The following is a 24,446-nucleotide window of genomic DNA, read 5'->3' on the forward strand; positions in this document are numbered from 1 at the left end:
ACTATTGAATAAACTAACCTTCTTTACTAACCAAAATGTAATAGATATCATCGCAGCTCCATCTTTCCGTAAAAGCTTTATGAAGAATTATATAGGTGATAGACAAGCAAAGCTTTATTTTCTGTTGCTTTATTATCCGATGCCTAAGCACACAAAGTGCTTATTGTTAAAATAGTATCAATGTGAAATGCTGTGGTTTTTCGAAGCGGGTAATGAGTAGTCAATTTCATTATTTTAACAACTCAATGAATTTTCTCCATTTTTACAGCAATCGATTGGAAAATCAGCAAAGCGTCCCCCAAAATGCGAAAAATTGTGATTTTGTGATATTGCAAGCCTTGTTGAACTAGCAGAGCAGCATCCGAATTTAGCGCGGTAATGCTTAGCAGACGACTCATTCGATCGCGGCATTCCACACGGACCAACCGGCACACAGTGGGACCAAATTGAAAAAAAAGACGGACAAAAGTCTTTTTCGACGTTTAATCATATAGGTGTCTTCGAAGAAGTTTCCTAATATGCGATTTGAAACATTTTAGGATATTCGTTGAAAATATTATTAGGGGGAAAAAGAGTCAAAATGAAAGTAACAGCATCTAGTTGCAAGATATTAAGTTTAGGTCTTCGGCAGAGTTGTGAATTTTTGTCAAAGACACTAAGTGTCTATAACTCTTCTTAAGACTTCTACGTCGTATATGAAATGCAATAGTTTGCTTTGAAAATTAGTTTTAAGTCAAAATTGTACTCATTTTCAATAAATGGTACTTTCTAGCAGCTAATGTTAGCATCATAAAATCAGTCGTTGTTTACACTAGAAGTATCCCAAAAATCATGGCCAAGTATGACCGGGTATTATGGTTTTCCCAGCAATCTTTTCGATCATACCAATAACATTCCACACTAACTCGACTAGATGTTGACAACAACATCTCAGAATTCAATGAAAATTTGTGGATGTGTAAGCCTTCCTAAACTAAGCAACTTTGCAACCTTTTTTTTCAAAAATTTATCTAGTCTAACATTTGAAAATGTCTTGAAATTCTAATCTCTTTTATCAAGAAAATTCGCCTGGCGTCATAAATATGCGTTTTTTTTGCAAAAAATCATATCATCCCAAAACCATATAAAAATCATGTATTTTCTTTGATTTGAAAACATCTTTTTGCTTGGCCATGACATTTGTATGGAGTCGCCCCACTGTGCATCGTATGATCGAGAAGCGCTTGTAGCTTCATCTTGGCTGTTAACTCCCAAACATTTATGCACTCTTTCGAGGGAATACATTTTCCACAGACCTACACGAGGGCTTAATAGATGGATAAATTTGAGGAATGATGCATATTTAGTGGTTTGGTCTCATTTGCATCCACAACGACTTGGAAAAATTGGCTTCCACGTAGTGTTTATTCCACGCAGTTAGGTACTTGAGCAGCGAACGAAAACTTAGTAGCAGTCTTTTCCTGTATGAGATCAGCAACCCGTCGGCTCTTGCTTCGATCAGTCAGTTTTTTGAAAGCTTTCTTTCGAAAAGAACGTGGTTCAGAAAACACTTTTTCTGCAAGCCAAGCTTTATTTCGGTCTGCGGAAACAGCATAAGTCCGCCTGAAAAGCAGCCATTTTTGTTGCAGCTTATAGCACAACTTAACCTGCTTAAAAATAAACGACTGTACATACTTTAAGACATATCTATTTCGCACTCGTGTATCTAGCTTGAGCCAGATATCGAACAACTCGGTTAGGTATTAGGCAGCATTTCGCATGAATTTCCGAGCACCTATCAATTCACCAAGTGTCCATTGCTCAATTACACTGCTCAACACAGGTGTGACCCTAGAGCTCAAACTAGAAAAAATGAAAGATTATAGGTTTTTAGCCTTTTCTGTGAATTTAGGTGCCTCCAGCCACTAACATTTTTTCAGAAACCAATGCATGTAACGTGCAGCAGACTTCTTCTTCATGCACGGAATGTCGAAAGATGCCTGTAAATGCCATTTATTGAGCAGATAGACGTTGAAAAAAAGCTATATCGCTTTATATAAGCATCGGTATGTGGACTCGATCAGCTTAGTAGCTTCTTTTTTGACAGCTGTCCGGAACAATGGTGTTGGAATGGATCAAAACCAAAAAAGTATTATATGAAACAAGCCACTACTTGTAATTACCATCGAATTCCGGCTAGGAAATGGTAGGCAACTGGTTTCCGAGAGAGCGGAGGAAGAATGAGAGGTATGAGGATTGAGCCCAGCATGAACAGAAGGTAATTTAGAAATTAGACTGGCTTTTATTGAAAACAGCCTGGATTCGAAATCAGCACGTGCCGCTGCGGGGCTCGCTTGCCCTTTCCAAATGCCAGATTCGTAATGTAGCCGCAACGGTCCCTGCGATTGGTCTCGTTGAGCATCAAAAGCAGCATCAAAATCTTCTGCACTACCCACGCAAGTGCTGTAAATAGTGCTCCTTGAAAGCAGATGCCTTTGTTACAAACTACTATTCCGCTATGTTATGAAGCGGTGCTATAAGAGACTTGTATAAATTTCAGCCTACAGGAACAAAAAAATCCAAAAGCTTCCAACGTAACTATGTTGTAGATACCGGTAGCAGCGGTAGATAAACGTTCGGGACAAGCAGCAGCAGGAATGCATGGCTCCAAAGGTAGCAATCATCAAACAGCACCAGAGAATCGTTGACAATAAGCACAGCGCGGTGTAGCTGGATTGGCAAATATAAAAACTTAGAGAAGTTCCCGAATATCAGTCCAAATTACTGCGGCTGAGAATACCACAGTAAAACAAAGGTCCAATGACAATCTAGGGCCTTAATAATAGCGATGTGTGACTGAAACAATGACGCTTATGCCGGACAATTTGCACTTTGCAGAGAATTAGGACTCTGTCTAAGACATTCGTCCTTCAGAATGGCGATTCTATTTTTGCACTTACCTAACGTTGTGTGGAGTTTTTATGAAGAGAGTAAGCCAGAATTCCAAGCCTGATTAAGGCGACGACAGCGGCAGCTTTGCGTAACTCCTCTCAGAAGCAGAAACTAACGATGACAGCGGACAGCAACAGAGTGCTTCGCAAGCAGGATAATTAGATCGCGATTATGCCTTTCTTCTGGTGTAAAGTTACTTCACTCTCAGGAGCTGTTTATTCGACTTTCTACTAGAAGCACGTATTACACAGTGTGAACCTTTTGCTGCTTCGATAGGGGTACCTAGGGTAATAAGCACTGTTGAGGCAAGATGCAGCCCATCCAATTAACAATGGAGAAACATTTAATAACAAAAAAATAATTCTATTATTTGAATCTATGTTTTCTATAGTCACCCTGTCGATTTGGTAGCACTGCACTGTCAGAAAATGTAAATAAACACAAAAAAAAGTTTTTGTTGCATACGGTCTAATTTTTTTCTCATCTGAATTAAATGTTCTTAGCTCTTCTCTTCAATTGTTGTTTTCCACCAGCGAAAAGTGTTATTGCATCGAATCAGGGGCTAGAAGTGGCTATCAGATTACATATAAAGCGAGCGTAACAGGAACCACCGTCATGCTGAACCATTCAGTGGTTCCTTGACGTTCCGTTTCATGCGCAATCACGAGTAGGGGAGACTGGTAACCGTGGTTACATTTTCATATTTCCGAGTTTGCTTATTTATATTTCGGGTTCTTTCGTTAATTTTGTAGCGATTTTTTATCGAATGTATCGTTATTGTAACGCCTATCGTGTAATGTTGTGAAAGAAGGAATGCATTATTCCGTCCTGTGAAAGTAACATGCATTTTGCATGGAGTAAAGGTGGAGTTTTAACACACAGGTGAATAGTACAGCTTGTATCACATGTAAACCTTACTAATAGATTGACATTTAATATTTCCAACTGATCACAAAAGAAAACGTCGTTGGTATTGAATTCTCTCCATTTCCGGACTGTCAAATCTGCCTGCTGCTGGCAGCAAAACAAGCGCAAGGATTTGTTCTCGCCACTTCTGCGAACAAGATTTTTATTTAGTGAACGGCAAGCGTAAGTTATTGCCGAGTACAGTTCCGAGTTTAATGATTGCAGGCATCACCGAGTTGGATGTGCTCGACGACGAAGACATCACCGGTTCGAATACCGGTAATAATTTTTTTATTATCGTATCCAAATCATAATTCAAAGCTAATTTAATTAAATAATATTCTAGAATTTCCAACATCACAATAGATGGTCAATCTCCTTTAATTAATATAAACAAACGACGCCATATTGTGTTACGGTAAAATCACTTGTCTTCAGGCCCCTGCGACATATTTCTGATGAAATATCAGAAAGTTTCAATAAGAATTACCGTTATGTAACCAGAGACTTTCCTTTGTTGCGTTCGGGGCATAGGGCATCCCGTAGCTCGAGGCAAAAGGGCTCTTTGTAAAGAAATTTTTTGCTTATATATCATCTCGTTTCCAGCATTGTCCGGAAGTCCAATCGGCGGTCATGGACCGGTGTATCCAAAAACCATGACGCTCGAGTATGTGGAATTCCGAGGAAAACCATTTTGCCATTATTCATCAGATGACAAAGTGAGCCGTACTGCCCCAATATTGTGGTGGCATTTTGCCCCGTGGACGGGGTGCATTTTAATTCATTTGCATGGTGCTTCTTGCCTCTTTGTTGCGGTACATGTTACCCCAGCCTCAACTTTTATAACACTCACTTTAGAAAATGTGTGTTATGCATCTAAACATATAAAAATGCAGCTCTGTCTGTCTGTCTGTCTGATTCAAATAGGCTTGGAAACTACCGTACCGATCGGCGTGAAATTTTGTATATAGGGGTTTTAGGAGCCGAGAAAGGTGACTAAGATAGTTCGAGACCCCTCCCTCTTCTGCAAGGGAGGGGTCCCATACAAATGAAACATAAATTTCTGCACATCTCGAAAACTAACCAAGCAAATGGAACCAAATTTGTCATGTGGATGTTTTTAGAAGTAACAAATATGTCCATGTTGATTTGACACCCTTCCCTCCTCTGGAAAGGAGGGGTCCCATACAAATGAAACACAAATTTCTGCACATCTGGAGAACTAACCAAGTAAATAGAACCAAATTTGGTAGGTGAATGTTTTTAGGGATAACAAATATATCCATAATGGTTTGACACCCCTCCCTCTTCTACAAAGAAGGGGTCCCATACGAATGAAACACGAATTTCGCACAGCTCGAGAACCAATCAACCAAATACAACCAAATTTGGTATGTGAATGTTTTTAGGAGTAACAAGTATGTCCATGGTGGTTCGATTCCCCTCCCTCTTCTGTGAGGGAGGGGTTCATAACAAATAAAACACAAATTTCTGCTTATCTCGAGAACTAACCAACTAAATGGAACCAAATTTGGCAGGTGATTGTTTTTAGGGGTAACAAATATATCCATAATGGTTTGACACTCCTCTCTCTTCAATAAGGGAGGGGTCCCATACAAATGAAACTCAAATTACGCACAGCTCGAGAACCAATCAAGCAAATATAACCAAATTTGGCAGGTTAATGTTTTTAGGTGTAGCAAAAATATCAATAATGTTTCGACACCATTCCTTCTTATGGCATGTCTCCAAATACCTTTCCGAATCCAAGATGGCGACTTCCCGTTTCTGAAAAATAGCGGCAAATGAACCAACACCAACAGGCGACTTCCGGTGTCTGGAAAACAACCGAAAATGACCAAATACAGTCATACCTCGATATAAGGCAACTTTATTTTTATTTTCGTTACGTTATATAGAGTTACGTTATATCGGAGCAAAAATTTTTTTTAATTTATTCGAAAATGTTACTGGTTACTCAAAAATGCGCGAAAACTTATTTCACATCACCTATCAGTATTTTTAAACCTTTCTTATGCCCATTTAAAAAAAATTCAGAAGCAAAAAAAAATTTTTTTTTCAATTGATACAAGAGGTTACTCAAAATGCGTGAAAACTTATTTCCCATCACTTATCAGTATTTTCAAACCATTCTTATGCCCATTTAGAACAATTTTCAACAAGCAAAAAAAATTTTTTTAATTGATGCGAGACTGTTGATTGTTACTCAAAGATGCGCGAAAACCTATTTCTTATCACCCATCAGTATTTTCAAACCTTTCTTATGCCGATTTAGAGAAAAGTTCAACAAGCAAAAAAAAATTTTTTTTTCAATTGATGCAAGACTGTGAATTTTTGCTGAATGATGCGTGAAAACCTATTTCCCATCACCTATTAGTATTTTCAAACCTTTCTTTTGCCCATTTAGGACAATTTTCGCGTTGGTTTCATTGGTTTCAAAACTTACTACAAACATTTTTCTAAAGCAATTTATACCCCAAAAACAGTTGCTGTATCATTTATTTTCAGTTTCCATACATCTTAAAAAGTTACGTTATATCGAGTTGAAAGTTACGTTATATCGAGTTACGTTATATCGAGGTTGCCTTATATCGAGGTTACCTTAGGGAACATTCATAAATGACGTAGCATTCGAGGGGGGAGGAGGGGGTTTGCAGTTTTGTGACGAAAGGTGACGAGGGGGAGGGTGGGGGGTCAAGTCAAGCTACGTAGCAAATATTTAACTAAGAAAAAAAAATTGGATTTTTTTCTGATTGTTATTTTTTATTACTGTTTTGTATGTTTAGGGTTATATTTATAACTTCCTTTTTTTTGTTGTTCATTTATGACACAAGGTATGTTTTTGATGGTAAAATTTTCAAAAAAAAAATTATTATGTGGGAGGGGGGGGGGATTTGTTATAAAGCTACGTAATTATCTAGAGGGGGGTCCTGATTTTTTGACGAAATGCTACGATGGGGGAGGGGAGTGTCAAAAAAAGCCTAAAAAAGCTACGTCATTTATGGATGTTCCCTAATGTCATTCTGAAATCCAAGATGGCGACTTCCGGTTTTTGAAAAACAGCGGCAAATGACCAAATACCACCCAATATGGGTATTTCCGGGATTGTTATGATGCACTGAAGCCACACTTTCGACCTCAGACAACATTTTGAATTTTACGATGGCAACTTCCTGTGGCTGGAAAACAGCCGAAAATGATCAAATACCACTCAATATGACCGTCTCTTTAATCAGATTGACGCACGGAGGCCAGAAATTGTTTACAAATGCCATTTTGAAATCCAAGATGGTGACTTCCGGTTTCTGAAAAACAGCGGCAAATTACCAAATACCACCCAATATGGGTATTTCCGGAATTGCTATGATGCACTGAAGCCACAAATCGACCTCAGACAACATTTTGAATTGTAAGATGGCGTCTTCCGGTGTCCGGAAAACAGCCTGAAGTGACCAAATACCACCCAATATGAGTATCACCGGATCAATAATGATGCTAGGAGCTATAAATTGATTTTAGACAACAGTTTGAATTAAAAAATGGCAACTTCTGGGAAACAGCCGAAAATAACCGAATACTACTACATATGGATATGTCCGTAATCGAAATGATGTAGAGAAGCCAAGCATTGACCCTGGACACCATATTGAATTAGAAGATGACCACTTACAGTTTCTGGAAAACAACGAAAATAACTGAAATGCACCGGAATAGAGGTCAATTATAAAAGCCAAAAGTCGGGGATGTTGTCATTCCAATAAAACCAATCATTTTTAAACGATATAAACGAATCGCAAGGAATCAATGAATTTAAAATGTTTAAAATTATTATTATTACCAGCCGGGTCAGCTAGTTTTCTATAATGTTTCAGCATCAGATGCGAGTTTGAACGAATAAATACGGGTTTTTATATTTTGATAAGTATACAACATTGGTTTTATCTCTCAACTTTAACAAGAATATACTCTGCTTCCGTTAACTGGTGCATTTTACCTCAGGGACCCCTACTTAGTGTTGACTGATCTGTCTGTCAGATCGCTACTAATTTTTAATGATCTTTAGCTGTCGTAATTCTACGTTCACCTTGCGGTCGTGTCTCAGAAACAACCTCGTCAACTGTTGCTATTTTGCTTTTGAAATTCCAATACGACGTCAGCAAAAGAAGTTCAATTTTAAATTCACAAAAAAGTTCTTAGTAATTAGTCCAGCCACTAACGAGCATGCTAATTGATTCCCAAAGTTTTATTACAATTTCAGATACATGAATGTGATATTCATAAAATCTCTTGTGTTCTGCAAAAGTAATTCGAATATTGAAACTGGTTTGGTTGTCAGCTTCGGTAATCATTGTCTGGCCAGTTTAAGCCTATATAATAATCACAAATAATTTACTCGCCATTGTTGGGTTCAATGTAAACATTAAACATAATGTTCTGTGTTCATCAATATTTATCAACCAGTCTATGCAAATTGTTTTCCATCAGCCTATTTTCGTTATTACCTTTTCCATAGAAAACCAACAATACGGCTTTAAAATCCTGCTTGTTACGACAGTGTGGAAAGTCTCTGTAATCCTATCCAAGTTGAAAAACTGTTCCTGAAATCATTCTTCCCGCCGATACTGATGGCGAAACGTGAAACCAATTCGGACAAATTTCTTCTTGTGTTCTTGTCTGTTTCTGACAGCGTCCAGCACAAGCTTTGGTAAATCCCAGAAAATTGAGTTAACTGTTGCTTAATAAACTTACAAGCCTCTTGTGAGCCAGCTTTTGCCTCCTGAACTCTTTTCTCCCAGATACGATTTATTTCTTCCGGTATTGGATAACCATTGATCAGCGTTAAATCCACATAAGAGACTCGATAAAGAACGCATAATTGCTTATGCTAGTCGTTTTTATTTTACTACGGACTGCAATATTGAATCAGTCGAATGAGTTGTCGGTGACTGCTCCAATGTTTGTTAACCGCCTATCAACCCATTTGTCAATAGAAAAGCATTTCGATTCATGGGCTCTTTTATCAGTTTTTTTCTTGAAATTAAATTATCGTTGGGTTTCTGTTAAACGATTCACCACAGCAGAAATGGTCTTTCGTTTGTGAGTTTCAAGCGGCTGTCTTTAATTGAATTCTAGCTCATCGGGAAAGAAAAACCTTCGCGATTCATTCTTGGAATCAACATCATTGTGAGACGCTCGCTTTTTCAATGTTCATTCCGTCTTCAGTGACAGTTCTAGGGATAAACGTCCATATCTGTTTGAGGCATTCATAAAAAAAAAATTCAATCGAAAATTATGTTAACGGGGTTTTTCGTGGAACTGTGATAAACAACCTGATTCGGAAGTAAACGACATATCCTGTCGGAAAATCGGTGGCTTGTATTTGGCCGTGATTGGAAACGCCTCCGCGTTTCTCCCGTCGAAGTACCGTCACAGAAAAAAAGTCAACACATGAAACCTAGCCAATGTTGGTGCAATTGAATTCACGCCTACATTTTTTTTTACTATATCCATCAGAAGAAAGAGCAAACGAATTGTGTTCCTAATCACTAGGCTTCTGTCTAATGCTGAAAAAAGTTTATTCTCAGGAAATCAACGATATTGTGCGGGTGGTCGAAACTTCAAAACAGTCAAATAAGTTCGCATTTCTGCGGAATGAGTAGGCAGTTAGCAACAAAATCAAACATGATAAAACCGAACAACTTCTGATACCGACGATTCGTGAAACATCATATTTGTGAAAATGTGATTTTATCCGCTTCATGTGAATGAAACCATTGATATGTGGTATTATTTGTTTTTTTTTTTTTTTTTTTTTTGAAATATTAAGTTATTTGAAAAATATGAACCAACCTGGGATTCGGAAAACGCTCAACGTTTTCACTTGCGACGCCAAAAATAAGAGTAAATTATAATAAGCAAAGATGTCAAATTTTTTAAAAAAATTACAGACATGAAAACAATGTCGAAAAATTTCAAAAATGTTTAAAATATTAAGTGTTCAAAACTCCGCATATTTTATAGTCTCTTTTTCCGCGGAGGAAACGCGGCGGGTGAAAAAGTGTAAAAACTGCGCTCCGCTTAAAAATCTGCTTAAGTGATATGTCAAAAATGCCAGAAAATGTTTATTCCAGCGCTAATATTCCAAAAAACAAACTGTTTCATCCCATTGTTCAAACGATATCCATCTACTTTCAATCCAAAATTACTCTCTTCTGATGTATTTATAATTTTAAACAACTAACTCTTAGTGGTTTCGTCTCTTTATGGTTATAATTTGTTTATAGTTAAACGAACTTTGAATTCGTCTCTAAAAGGACATCACTCCAGAAACGCTTGGCAAAGGATTGTTTGAACTGGTTTTGCATCTAAAAAGCTATCCATTTACAAAAACATGATATCACATCGTGAAATTGTTTGGACGCGAAAGAATCAATAATGTGGAAATAATATACGGTGAATTTCCTGTATGCTGTCAAGTTGAGAGAAAACTGATATATTACTATGCATTTTAGTTTCAATGTGCAAAATCAAACAAAAACTTTGATTGCGATTTGTTCAGCTCAGTGATTTGAAATTTGAAAACTTCATGCGTGAAAAAAGGTTGGTTTGCCTCTAAAGTGGAATTAAATTACCATAAAACCTTTCTACCAGCTTCTAACTGACCGATTTAAACGAATTGAATTAACATATTTTTTATATTTTAGAATTACATAACAAGCTTTGTTTTTAATTGCTAAATGTTGTCAACGACCAACCACTGCGACCTACCTGGTGGTACAATACCCGGCTCCGTGCTGTTTGTCCCCTCCATACCGGCCATAATTCCACTGCTGTTAGCCGCCAGAACGACCAAACTTCGATGCAACGTATCCTCAGTTCCAACCATCGATCCAAGAGAGTTGGTCAGCAAAACAGTCACTTCATGGGTTGCCCCAGGCACTGGGGCCACTCGCCGCAGATTTACACTGGTATGGTTGGGAACCGATCCGGGGAAATCCTGACCCCCGGTCGAGTAACTGTGCGCTAAGTTATCCATTTCGAATGATATATCACTTCTATCCACTACTGATCACTTTAATTACATCGAAAGAAACACCCACAATTTTTTTTTGAGCAAATTTTTTCAAACAGATTCTATTCAACACAGCAACTGATATTTCTTAATTTAAACTATCATACATTTGAGCACATTTTTTCGCCAGGGCGATAAACCGCCAAAAGCGCATCACCAAATACTCCGCATCACCTCCGCCAACACGATCACCATCGTTCGGATAGCGATTCCATGAAACCGTCGTTCCCTTAAAAATAGTCACGGAAATCCTGCTGTACGTAGATCCAAATCACTATCGGTCGCAATCTTCAACGTCGACCGGAATTTCCGTAGCTGCTTTTTGTGCTGCTGCCGCGATTGTAGGTACCGTCAGACTGAAGGTCCACTGTGACAACTTCAAGTTCAAGATCCACCTGCCGGTTGATTGGTTGGTCTCAACCAGCGAAATGATGTAAGGTGAAATTCATCGCCGGATGTTCATTATTGGCGCCTGCGCCGATCGTCTCCGGCCGAAATGTTCTATGAATGAAACAACAATTGACGGTTCCTAAAGTGAATATTTTATTACTTTTTTATTGCTTTTATCTCTGACATCGCAGTAAAGGTGGCTAGACTGCCGTCTAGTAACGAACGGTAGTTAAAACCTGTTGCCTGAATGGCAACGCCACAGAAAGTTCACCAGCCTGTGGTACCTTTATTCAGGGGAAGGTACACGGTCATTGAATTAGGCTCCCTTTTTCAGTCTCATCACGGGATCATGACAACTATGTAACGTGATCTGCTCGACCTATTCTCGGTGGGTGATACTGGGAACCAAGCGGCGTGGGGTTGTTTAAATTGTGATAACGATACATGACAGTAATGATTTTGAGACATAAAAACCGCACGTTACGGCAGAAAATTCTTTTCCATTTCTCATTTTGTTGGAGCAGTAACTTTTTGTATTTTATTTCAAAAGGTTTTAAAGGCTTAGTGTTATACTAATACTAGTTGACACGGCAATCTTCGTCCCATCCTTTTTTTATTTGAGTAATTTTAAACATTCTGGTTGGTTTTATCGGAATGAGAACATACTCGCATTTTGGCTTCTGTACATCACTTCAATTCTGATAATACTCATGTTGAGTGGTATTCGATCATGTTCAGCAGTTTTCCAGAAACAGGAAGTTGTCATTTTGTATTTTAAAACGGAATGTAGAGTATTATTTTCTGGCCTATGAGCATCAATCTGATTCCAGAAATAACCATTCTGGGAGATATTTGATCATTTTCAGCTGGTTTCCAGAAACCGGAAGTCGTTATCTTGGATTTCAAAATGGTATGTGGAGACGATTTTTAGCATCTGTACATCATACTTATATTGGGAATACCTATATTAATTGGTATTCGGCAATTTTTGGCTGTTTTTCGAAAACCGGAACTCGCCATCTCAGAATTCAAAATGAAATCTATGGTCGATTTGTGGCTTCTGTGAATCATTAAGATTTCGGAAATAACCATATTGGTTGGTTTTTATTCACTTTCAGCTGTTTTCCAGAAACCAGGAGCCGATTTTTATTCATTCAAAAATTCCATGTGGAGTCAATTTCTGGCCCCTTGGGCATTACCATAGTTCCGTAAAGTGTCCACAGACCGAGCCGACCGCCGACCCGTCGTTTGATGCGGCGGCCTCTCGCACATAAACAATCAATCTATTGGTCACAAACCAGTAGATTTTTTCCTTGGATTGAAGAGCGAGTCAACCGAAGGTCGCAACATAAGACACTCTGATGCAAAATTCACTATGACAAAAAAAATTCATGTTGCTAAAAAAATGGCTGTCAGTGTGAATATTTTATGTAGCCTCCACTGATGATAAAAATGGCGTCGGAAGTCGATTTTCGGCTGTTGTGCATCATTTCGGGGCTTCAAATGGCGAGTTGACAACCTAGAAGGAACGACTGACTTAGCTCTGGTTCTCACAAGTTCCTATCTCACGTCCCCACGAGTCGCATGAAAAATTCAATTCTGGTATCAAAAATTCAAAAAGTTGGGAGAATATCTCCCTAAAGGGCAATTAAAATTTTCTTATGGCTGAAATTACGTCGTAGTTTTTTTATGTATATCATTATTCATTTATATTCCCATCTTTTGTTATGTTTGAGGATCCAGTAGTCATCAGCGAAACTGAGGATAGTATATATAATACAAAATTTTAAATAATAATGAATTATTTTAAAATTATAATTTAAAATTTTAATTATAAATATGATTGAAATAAGTACGGTGTCAGTATAGTTAGTTTCTGGTGAAGCGAATATAGGAAACCAGTATAAACTGTCAAAATGTGAACTAGCCGATTGTGTAGTGTTGTAGATCATGTAGTATTGAAATAGATATCATTTTTCGCTCAATTAATTTATGAAACAAAATGTTAAATACGTTAAACTAAAATACGTGAGTAGAAAACAAAGGAATATTCATTCATATTAAATCAATGTTGTGTGTAATTAGCTTTAAAAAAATCCACTGCCATTAATTAACTGTTCTGTTTTTTTTCACGCTATACTATTTTAAGAGAAATGTGTATTCGAAACGAACTATACAGGATATTATATGTTGAAATATGCAAAATGGTCCCAATTTAATAGATTTAGAAAACTTGAGTCTAAGTAAAAATTTATCGTTTAACATTGCTGGTCAAAAGGTGGTATGCCAGTTTTATGTGTTTTTATACTAGTAAAAATACAGTGTCTATATACGCTAGTACATAATTTGTGACGTGTCACCATCGTAAACAGGTAACATCGATCAGCTCAACAGCATCAAACAGCGAATTCAAAAAGAATTTTTTGTCAAACTTGGTCTACATGTCGACAAACCGCACCCTGGCTTCGGCAATAGCAATAACGGTGTTACAGCAATACGTTTTTTCCAATGCAGAATTTTCTTTGGAGATAACAGGAATCGATTTAAATTTAATCCAGCGATTTCAGACGCCGCTAGCAACGATTTCGAGTGGCGAAAGAATTGATGCATCAAAATTTAAGTCCAACGCTACCGCTCATTATAATGTAAAACTGTATGGATGTTCAACAACAGTACACATATTACTAATTCAAGGATGTGAAATAATCGTATAATCTTCGAATCCCATTGGTAAACTTTCGGAAGGAGCCTAAGAAAGCATGAATATAGCAATCCGGAAAAAAAGAGAAAATAAATGCCTGGAAAGGATCACGTGAAAGAACTATCGGTGACATGTTTCGTGAGCTGCTAATTGCGTCAGATCCGGTAGTTCCGAGTTTTAGACACAACAACAAATCGAAAGGCACTTTCACATAAAAGGTGGAAGATTCATTAATTTTCAGTCATGATGATACTGACGATGACGAGTCAAATGTTAAAACCTAATGCATTGGTTTGAAAAATGAATATTCATGTAAATTTTCTTCTAGAACAATTGAATGAAACTACTAACTACTTCTGTAAAACAACGTAACTTTCACAAATCACCATGCGCCTTCATTCAAACTATTTTATTTTCAATTAAAATTTTTGTTCAGCGGGGCAGAAAGGGGCAAAACGGGACCTTAGTATTCGAAAAGTAGAGAAAATTTCCTATGAAATGCATACTATGCGACCTGTGACAACCGATGGGTGAGATCGTACAGCATACATTTGCGCAAAAAAAAATTTTTTTTCAGACCACTCAATAGGTATTTCAAACATTTTACAAAAGTTATGATGAATTACATAAAAACATTCAACACGAAATACAATTCTGATTATTTATCTTCAAAATGCAACCTATCGCATTGAATTCGAATAAGAATTAGGTGAGTATTTACTGGTTAAAGTAAACCCCAATATGTGCTTTCTGAGCGAAAAAAATCATTGAAATAGCATGACTTAACAACGTTCAAAGTGCTCTCAAAAATTCAAATTTAATCCAATTGTCTTGATATTTGAAAAACACGTTTTTTAATACAGTAGAACTTTAAAAAAAATATAAAATATCAATAATTAGAACTTGAGTTTTGTCCGGCTTCCGGCCACTGTGAGACGGCGCGGCTCAAAACAGCGTTTGTTCTCCATGTTAGGGGCGGCTGATCGACGTCCTGGTGTCAACGTGGGACTCTAAGCAAAGCTGACACGATGGTCCTCCGGCGAGACAGGCGGTTGGTGCAGGCCTTACAAGCCAGCCGTAAAATCATCAGTACAGGAAGCAAACAATGTAAATTCGGACCGGAACAATCGGCATAGACCCAGGCATCATTTCGATATTTTAGACAGTTTTCCGTGAAAAATTGTTGAAATATTTGTTCATTTGTATGGAAGCCTAGATAAAGCCCCCCACCCCCCTTTCAGAATATGGTGAGGTTCAAACATAACTCGCTCAATTTTACACTACACTTTTATTTCACTTCACTTTTTAATTCTATCATGTAGACTTTAAGGCGGCGTACGACACAGTGAAACGCAACGAGCTTTGGCGAATAATGCTAGAACATGGTTTCCCAACAAACTAATTAAACTGTTACGTGTGACCCTTGACGGTTTCACATCATGCGTCAGGACAGCGGGCGAATTTTCGGACGCGTTTGTGACGTTGGATGGTCTGAAACAAGGTGACGGGCTCTCGAACTTGCTTTTCAACATAGCTTTGGAAGGTGCAATACGAAGGACAGGTGTGCAAAGAAGCGGCACCATCATCACTAAGTCTCACATGCTTCTGAGCTTTGTGGACGACATTGATATAATTGGTGTTAACCGTAGAGCAGTTGAGCAGGCCTTTACGGGTCTCAAAAGGGAAGCTGCGAGAATTGGACTCACCATAAACACTGCCAAAACGAAGTACATGGTGGCTGGCAGAGAGCGTGGTAGTTCTACGGGTGTTGGTGCTGCGGTGGAGATGGATGGGGATACTTTCGAAGTGGTCGACGAATTTGTTTATCTTGGTACTCTCGTGACATGTGACAACGGGGTGAGCCGCGAGGCGAAGAGGCGGATTGCGGCAGCGAATAGGGCTTATTACGGATTGCGTAGCCAGCTTAGGTCCCGTAGCCTACAGATCCGTACGAAATTTGCGCTCTATAGGACTCTGATCCTCCCGGTGGCGCTCTACGGACATGATGATCGTGGACGTGGAAGGAGGCCGATCGACGAGCGCTTGGGGTCTTCGAGCGTAGAATCCTGCGATCAATACTCGGAGGCAAACTAGAGAACGGGGTGTGGCGCAGGCGCATAAATCACGAGCTGTACGAAGTATACAAACACGCTGATATTGTCAAGCTGATGAAACACGGCAGGTTACAGTGGGCTGCCCATGATCGATGTGTATAAACAAAGAAAGCGACCAGTAAGTATCGTTAGTATGTTAAAAATGCCTATACAAACCATTAGAGACGCTATAAAACGGTACAATGAGCTGGGAAATTTAGAGGACCGTTCGGGAAGAGGCGGAAAAAGAACTTCTAGGACCCCTGGGAACCGTATAATTATTCGTCACCGGATTAACCGTGATTCTAGAAGGTCAATTCGAAAAATGGCAAAATCATTTAAAATTGACCCGAAATCTGTACGAACTATTCTTTACAAGGATTGAGGATTACGTTGTTACAAATTTTCAGAAAATCTTAACCTGGATGAATTAATCTTAACAGGATGAAAAAAATCGGTACCGAAATTCGAAAATTCTGTGAAAGAATTTATCGATGGACGCCATCGCACAATTTTATTCACCGATGAGAATATTTTCACTGTGGAGCAGTTTCATAACCACCAAAATGACCGTCAGCTTTTGACTAAACGCATCATCCAGTTTCGGTGATGGTTTGGGCGGGAATTACGGCTACTGGAGGAACTCCCTTAATATTCTTTGAAAAGGGTGTGAAAATCAATCAATTTGTTCACGGCTGGGCAGTGCGTACCAACAGTACACCCGTACTAGTTGGCATAAAATAGACCCCAATGTGGTCCAAAGCATAATGCCCAGTAACTCCTATCCCTACCTCCAGGTGGTACCGACTGGGATACGAGCAACCAAGGGAAGATCGGTGAATCGGTGGGAACTTGGTCGTATGCTGACAGGGAAGGGGGAGCTGCTCTCCTAGGAGGGCAGCTTGTCCGAGCGTCTGTTCCCCATGTTAGGGGCGGCTCAAACAGCGTTTGATCCGGAGCGGACGGCTGAATTATGAAATGCGGAGTCTCGCAAGCTACACCCAAGACGGCAGCCCCGTCGCGAGACTAGGCATCCGCAGCCCTAGTAAAGCATCATGCCAAAACATTGAAATACTACGAACAACCAAGAATTGAATACGGACCGGAACAATTGGCAACGACCTAGGCGACGAAATAAGGACGACGCTGGATCAGCTAGATCCCCGCCACTTCGACATCGTTGCGCTCCAGGAGCTTTACCGGAAAGGAGGAAGGTACGGAGGATTAGTGGCCGCAGGGCACAGTACTACCAGAGCGGCGGCACAACCAATGATCTGGGTACCGGCTTTAGAGTGCTGGGCAGGATACAGAGTCGTGTGATCAAGTGGCAGGCGATCAGCGACAGGTTGTGTTTGTTGAGAATAAAAGCCGGTTCTACAACTACACTATCCTCAATGTGCACTGCCCTCACGAAGGAAGACCCGATGTAGAGAAAGAAGAGTTCTACGCACAGCTGGAGAAACTCTACGATAGCTGCTCGTATAGAGACATCAAGATCGTCATCGGGGACATGAACGCGCAGATCGGCAGGGAAGAAATGTACAAGCCGGTGATCGGCCCGCATAGCCTGCACACCGTGACGAACGACAACGGCCAGCGATACGACAACTTCGCAGCTTCCCGAGGACTGTCAGTCCGAAGTACCTTCTTTCCCCGTAAGGACATCCACAAAACCACCTGGAGATCACCTGACCAACGTACAGCAAATCAAATTGACCATGTTCTCATGGACGGCCGGTTCTTCTCAAACATATTGCGCTCAAAACTGTCGACCGTATACCACGCGAGACACCGCCGAACCCCGCGGCTCAACATTAAGCAGCTCCGGAACTCCCAGACTACGGAGGAATACGCGCAACAGCTTGAAGCGGTGCTACCCCCGGCGGAGGGGCTGGGCGCATTGCCTCTCGAAGACGACTGGTGCAGCATTCGCACAGCTATCGGGGACACCGCAACGGCGACACTAGGAGTGGAAGCACCGAGTGACAGAAACGACTGGTATGACGGGGAGTGCGAGGCAGAGGTGAATGAGAAAAACCGGACCTGGGCGATATACCTGGGCAGGTCAACGAGAGAGAACAAGGCCAATTACGAACGGGCACGGAACGACATGACCTCGATTCTCAGACGAAAGAAGCGCCAGCAAGAGGATCGTGAACATGAGGAGCTGGAGCAGCTGTACCGTGCCAGTGAAACGCGGAAGTTCTATGAGAAGGTAAACCAGTCGCGCAGAGGCTATGTGCCGCAAGCCGACATGTGCAACGACGCGGATGGGAACCTTCTCACGGATGCCAGCGAGGTGGTCGACAGGTGGAAGAAGTACTTTGATGGACACCAGAATGGCGAAACAGTAAACAGAAGCGGAGCAGGAACTGACCTAGGAACACCAGCAGCGGGTGACTGAGTACCAGTCCCTGATATCCATGAACATCGCCCTTGAGGGTGTGATCTGGAGGGCGACACGAGGGGCACGATTTTCGCAAGGTACAAAACCCTGATAAGACCGGTAGTCCTCTACGGGATCGAGACAACAACGCTTCTCGCGGAGGACCTTAACGCTCTTGGAGTTTTCGAACGGTAGGTGCTGTGGACTATCTACAGTGGAGTACAGACGGACGACGGGGAATGGCGACGGCGCATGAACCATGAACTGCACGCGCTGCTTGGAGAGAATCCCATTGCACACCTGGCGAAAGTCAATAGGTTGCGGTGGGCCGGTCACGTCGTAAGGATGTCGGATGACAACCCTGTGAAATCACTTCTCTTCAGCAAGCCTACCGGCACCAGAAATAGAGGGGCGCGGCGTGCACGATGGCTCGATCAGATCGAAGGAGACTTGTGGGGGATGAGACGCCTGGGGAACTGCCGAAACACAGCCCAAAACCGAACAACATGGCGACAAATTCTTGATACAGCACGAGCCATCACGGCTCTCGTCTGATTGGTAAGGTAAGTGAGTTGTTCACCAAAAGTTTTAAACCCACACAGTGGCACCTTGGGACGTGTACAATTCAGTAAACCCAAATGGACATTTCAACAAGATTGAGCTCTATCGCATGGAGCGAATCAAACACTGAAACTCCGTAGCAGACTTTTTCTGAGATATTTAACTGAATGGCCTTTAAACTCTCCTGATTTAAATGCAATGGACTATTCCGTTTGATCTATTCTTGAATCCAGAGCCTGTACTAAACCACACAAATCATCGGATCATTTAAAGGCTAGTCTAACCTCAGACAGGGATGCCATATCTGTGGAAGAACTATCGTCCATCGTCGATAATTTTCCTAAACGATTGAAGGCGTGCGTTGAAGCTAAGGGTGGACATTTCGAGTCCATGATGTCATTATTACAAACCATGTATCTAGATTTTGTATAAATATGTTGTTGTTTAATATTGAAAGAATGAAGTTATGACTGAAACATTGAACACAGATAATTTTTCCTCACCCTGTAGGGTCAGCTGAAATGACAACATCCAGTCCGCAGCGTGGTGTTTCTCAAGGAAGCTATTTAGGACCAGTTTTATTCGCTCTGTTCTCCACTGATTCTTGATTCTACCAATCGAGTGTGTGCTGATCTATGCGGACGAATTGAAATTTAGCTACTTCACCAAATTGTGCCTACTGAACCATTTTGTGTTATCTTACATCGACGTTTGAAGACACACATCGACGGTATTGTTCTGAATCGTGAATGCTGCATTGAGAGTTGCATTTGCTTCATTGCAACAGTGTGTGTTGCTTAGGCAGACGTGTACCACTAGATTTCAATGTTTCAATAAAAACCTTCCGTCAGCGTATTCGTAGCAGCTTCAAGCTGCCAGCTTGTGATATTTATTATATTTTACATTAGATCATTAAGACCATGTTTAGTCAGATGATGTTTATACAATAAACGATGTCCAAAGAGCATATGAATCGTCTTAAGCAATTGAAAAAAGGTGATGGTAGATTGACTGTCACCACCAACGAAACGTTGGAGGATCTTATGAACATCCACTTTGCTGGCTCGACCTCCAGATAGAGCGTTGTAGAGCTCCAGAACCTCGGATAAGCACAAACGACTTCACGTTACTCACTCACGCAATGCTCACTCGTCAACTGTTCACGCAGACTTGTATCAACTGGGCACTAAGCTCTTTTGAGCCTATAAAGTCACCAGGATCAATCTTTGTAAAAATCGGACGGGGTCATAACGTTCAGGCTCATCAGTCTATATTTTTTTCTAAGTCTCTCGTTTTATCTTAAGTCAGGAGAAAAACGCTAGTTCTGGTTATCTCAGTTTTAAATTTTTTTTCACACAATTTATTATTTTTTCGGAGCAGCACTTTTTATATTTTATTCATAATAGTTCGTTTTTTATTTCGTTTTCTTGACACAACTTCTTTCTAAACTATTTACCTTTCATCCTAATATTAGACTTAGATGTCAAAATATGTCTAATTCAATTTCTGAATGACGTCTCATTTTTTTCTCGGTCAGTAAATTCTCTATTAAGTTCTAAGACGAGGTGATTAAACCTCCGGATATGGAGGTAGCTAGGTAGAAAGTTAGTGTCGAAAGAATATCCATATATTACCAGAATTATATCGCCAATAAATGGCAGTTATTGTTGAAGTGATTTCATATGTGATGGTTGTTGAAAAACTGTCGGTAATTATGGCGTAAAACTACTGGCCCTATATTAATCACCACTGGCAATGAACTCATAGCGATAATCCTGTATCAAAACAAAACACACCCTTCAGTGTCAGTCCTACAGCGGATTTATTGATTAAGAGCGATAATTAATCAACTTAATCGTGTCCGAAAACTATTAAGGAAAAGTTACTTTCGCAAAGCATTGAAAAAACAACACAACCAAACAAATGAGACGGCAAAATTATGTTGATGAAGGTAAACTGACCCAAATTTACGGTGCTTCAATGGCTCTAGATTACGTGACCAAGAGCCTTTACAAATCCATTCAGTGATATTCACTGCTGCACGACTAAATGTTCCCTCTTGGGAGGCAGGTCAAGCAGAATCGGAATGTAAATTCAACACCGAGCCCATCATAGCGAAACGTTGTGCTATATATTACCCATTTTTATCTACCGTCTCTGTGAATGTTATTTAGCTTAGGCCAAATTAATGTTTCATTTACACAATTTACTACCCCTTTGCCGCGCACTAATCTCAATATATAAAAGTAATGTTGGAATCCAAAGAGCATACAAGGTAGATAAAACAATGCACACGTTCTCACTTTAATGCTGTTTTTCACCTCAACTGGGACAAACAGTATCGCATGACAATCGATCTACATCCTGTTCATTTCGAACCAAGGCATTTTTGTTCTTGTTCTCGCTAGAAATATGAGTAAGGAAATGACCAAGTAACATGCAAAAAGAAGAAAATAAAAGTCTAAAACGAGCAGGAGACAAACGTTAGCGAACAATATATAGCATAGCACCCAACGCCTCCACCAGATGCATTAGAATGGAAGCGCATGGTATGTTATGGACAACGAACAATTTTGCTTTTATTGTCTCCTATTTTCTAGATGATTTTGATACATTGACCGCATTTTTTTCTAATTAATGCCCAAATGTTTAAATTCCGCTCACTCATCACCGTGCCCTCATTATAATTTTCAACACTGAAACACGCCCCTCGCGTAAAAGAAGGCCGAAGTCAAGTCCAAAACTCGGTCAGCATTTCATCGCCTCTTATCACCACCAACTGCCTGATTATCATGTTTGCCGAAGAGTGCCATAAAAAACGAGGGCATCGACTGTTCTCTACCCATGCCGCACTCGCTAAGCCGATCCCTGTTCGCTATCAGCATCCCATCGATGGTATCCAGCTGTCTTTCCACTGACAGCAGCAGCTCCGTGAGGGCGGCCATTACACCCACGATTGGGCACCGCTGTGAAATGACACAGAAGGGTTGTGACTGTGGTTATGGTTTCAACGGATTGCGAACATTAACCTTGCGAACGAACGGTCCGCAGAGATTGGGAAGGGAATCTATTTAGGTGATAGAGGCATGCGATATAAGATAGGACACATTATTCACTGGAATAGGAAATGACTCCATCGGCAGCTGTGAGTTACGTACAATCATAATTTATTGCTTATCATCAAAGAAGCCATTCTTCTCGTAAAATCTGTGGTTCACTAATTAGATCTGATAAGTTTTTGGGCAACTTTTTCACATCAGAAACATAAGGGTGTATAAAATGGTAGGATTGTAATTGATTGTTATAATAAAGATATGATAAAAGCCGAAAACTTTGAAACGTCTATTCAGCATCATACGGAGCATAAATACTTTATGAAACATGGGATAGAAGGTTACACTAATTTTTTCCTGAACTTACTTTAATCTGAATCAATTTTACTTTAAATTTCCATTTTCAACATATTTTTATGCCTTTTTATTACAATTTTTTCAATGTCATGTCAATGTCGAACCCTCTTTTTAATTCAGTTTATCCCAACCTTCTGTATTCTAAAATCTTTCTGTTTTTGAAAGTGACAAATAGAATATTTATATTTCAAAAATACTGCTTAGTATTTCTTTTTTTTCACGATTTTCTTTGTTTACTTCCGTATAATATAATGCAGGGCAGTGACCAGTCACTCTTCACTGCAAACAACCGTGGATTTAATTTAATTTAAACCTCTTGAGCCCATTTCAAACGACCCAAAAGAGACCACAATAAAATAAATTTCAATATTTCTCGCAGATACTTAACTCGATATCACCACTTCAGTATGTAATAATATTGACCAGAATTTAATTTTTTCACACCTCTCCACGGACGAACAGGATAATTCAAGCTTATTGAAAAAATCCGCAAAAACTGGGGATGACAATCAGCCAATACCAGTTTGTACTTATTGTACATTCCACCGACTCTCAACGGTTACAATCAATATAAGCATATAATTAAGCAGATCAAAGAGCAGAGGATGAATAGCAGCCGGTTTACCTTTTCGTAGCCAGTTCGAACATCGTCAATCTCACCCCGCAGCCGTTCCACGTTTGGCAGCAGCTCGTGCTCGAAACGGTTCATTTCGGTGGGAAGCTTGAGCAAACGTTGATAACTGAAAGCGGTTTATTTGCCATATAATGAGTTCATACTAATCAAAAATTAAGTCAGTTTATATAAAATCATGCTGCTTTCAACAGTCCATAGAAACCTTAGTCGATTTGTCACTGACTGCAACTTAGTTGTTCAAACTATCATCAATTTGAGCACAGAATATACTGACAGTATAACAAAACGAAAAACTTTACTCACAGTTCGTTCCGCTCGTTGAATAAACCCGCCAAAGGGGATTTGGTGTTGCTGCCACCACGGCTAGTACGACTGGAGTTGGCAGCTCCACCGACGCACCACGGCCACGCTTGGCGAGGACACTGCTCCAAAGTGCTGATTGATTGTTCCAACGCGGCAAACTGCCGCTCGAGCAAACGTTCGTGATCCTGCAGCATTGATTGTTGACTCTGCACTAGCTCTAGATGGCGCTGTAAGGCTACACACTTTCAATCCGAAACGGTTTGGCATCATATGAGGCAAACGGAGAAAAGGAAACCCATTAATAACCTATGTGACTTCTGACTCGCATTCTCCAGCATATGTTACCCAGTCCTGGTTGTGGTGCACAACAGTATCGTGTCGGAGAACGACTTCCGACTGCCGTTTGAAGGCAGGTTCAAGGTCAGTCTCAAGTTCAGCCAACAACCGGTCCGCCAGGTGATCCAGTTTGGAAAAATTCATTTCTACGGTAGGATAAAAAGAGTAACAAGTTATGAAATTTGAAAGAGGTGAAAATGACTTGCTAAAAGGTTAAGTCTGCTGTTGCTTTGATTCTGGTATAGGGACCATTCTTAAATTACACTGTCATTAAGAGGCGGAGGGGTTTTTCGAAAGAATTATGATATAACTTTATCAATAGATTGAAATTATTGGATTTATTAAATTAACTAAATTTATTAATCGAGCTCCCGACCATTTTTTACTTTTATACTGCTATTTACCGCCATTAAAACCGGTAAGAGATCATTTTATGTATGAATGGGGGGGAGGGTAAAAAAGTAACCAAAATCTGCTTCACCATCCTTATTCTGGCTGACTTTTACGCGTGGTTCTCAAGCATATAAACCACTCGCGTTATATTACTAACCGAATTTTCTATTGTTTAGCTTAGAGCCCCCATAAAATCGTTAAACCAAATAGCACTCGAAGCATCCGAAAACAAATCTCCCTGATTATTACATCATTTCTGCAACCGCAGAACTAACGGGAACTACTTTTTCGATAAACAAAACTAACCAG

At 40.0% G+C, this 24,446-nt stretch overlaps 2 protein-coding genes across 4 annotated transcripts in view; both read right to left on the minus strand.

Annotated features, from left to right (window-relative positions):
* LOC129730616 (adipokinetic hormone/corazonin-related peptide receptor variant I) overlaps window positions 1-11,291 on the minus strand; it is a 153,900-nt gene extending 142,609 nt beyond the window's left edge. The window contains exon 1 of one of the 2 annotated variants that reach the window (XM_055690085.1): window positions 10,627-11,291. In XM_055690085.1, the coding sequence (XP_055546060.1) occupies window positions 10,627-10,894 (268 nt within the window). In that variant the 5' untranslated portion in view covers window positions 10,895-11,291. The remainder of the gene's footprint in view (window positions 1-10,626) is intronic. The other variant, XM_055690086.1, reaches the window with a different exon arrangement.
* Window positions 11,292-11,324: 33 nt separating this feature from the next.
* On the minus strand, window positions 11,325-23,920 carry LOC129730617 (uncharacterized). 2 transcript variants are annotated; one of them, XM_055690088.1, is made up of 4 exons: window positions 23,754-23,920; window positions 23,409-23,650; window positions 23,097-23,211; window positions 11,325-11,431 (listed from the first exon to the last, which is right to left on the minus strand). In XM_055690088.1, exons 1-4 carry the CDS (start codon window positions 23,886-23,888, stop codon window positions 11,393-11,395), a joined length of 531 nt encoding a protein of 176 aa, XP_055546063.1. In that variant the 5' UTR covers window positions 23,889-23,920; the 3' UTR covers window positions 11,325-11,392. The 2 variants fall into 2 exon arrangements, with proteins under 2 accessions (XP_055546063.1, XP_055546062.1); XM_055690087.1 differs by lacking the exon at window positions 11,325-11,431 and adding an exon at window positions 21,726-22,027.
* Between the last annotated feature and the right edge of the window lie 526 nt (window positions 23,921-24,446).

Source organism: Wyeomyia smithii, chromosome 3, assembly GCF_029784165.1.
Source record: "Wyeomyia smithii strain HCP4-BCI-WySm-NY-G18 chromosome 3, ASM2978416v1, whole genome shotgun sequence".
Lineage (NCBI taxonomy): Eukaryota > Metazoa > Arthropoda > Insecta > Diptera > Culicidae > Wyeomyia > Wyeomyia smithii.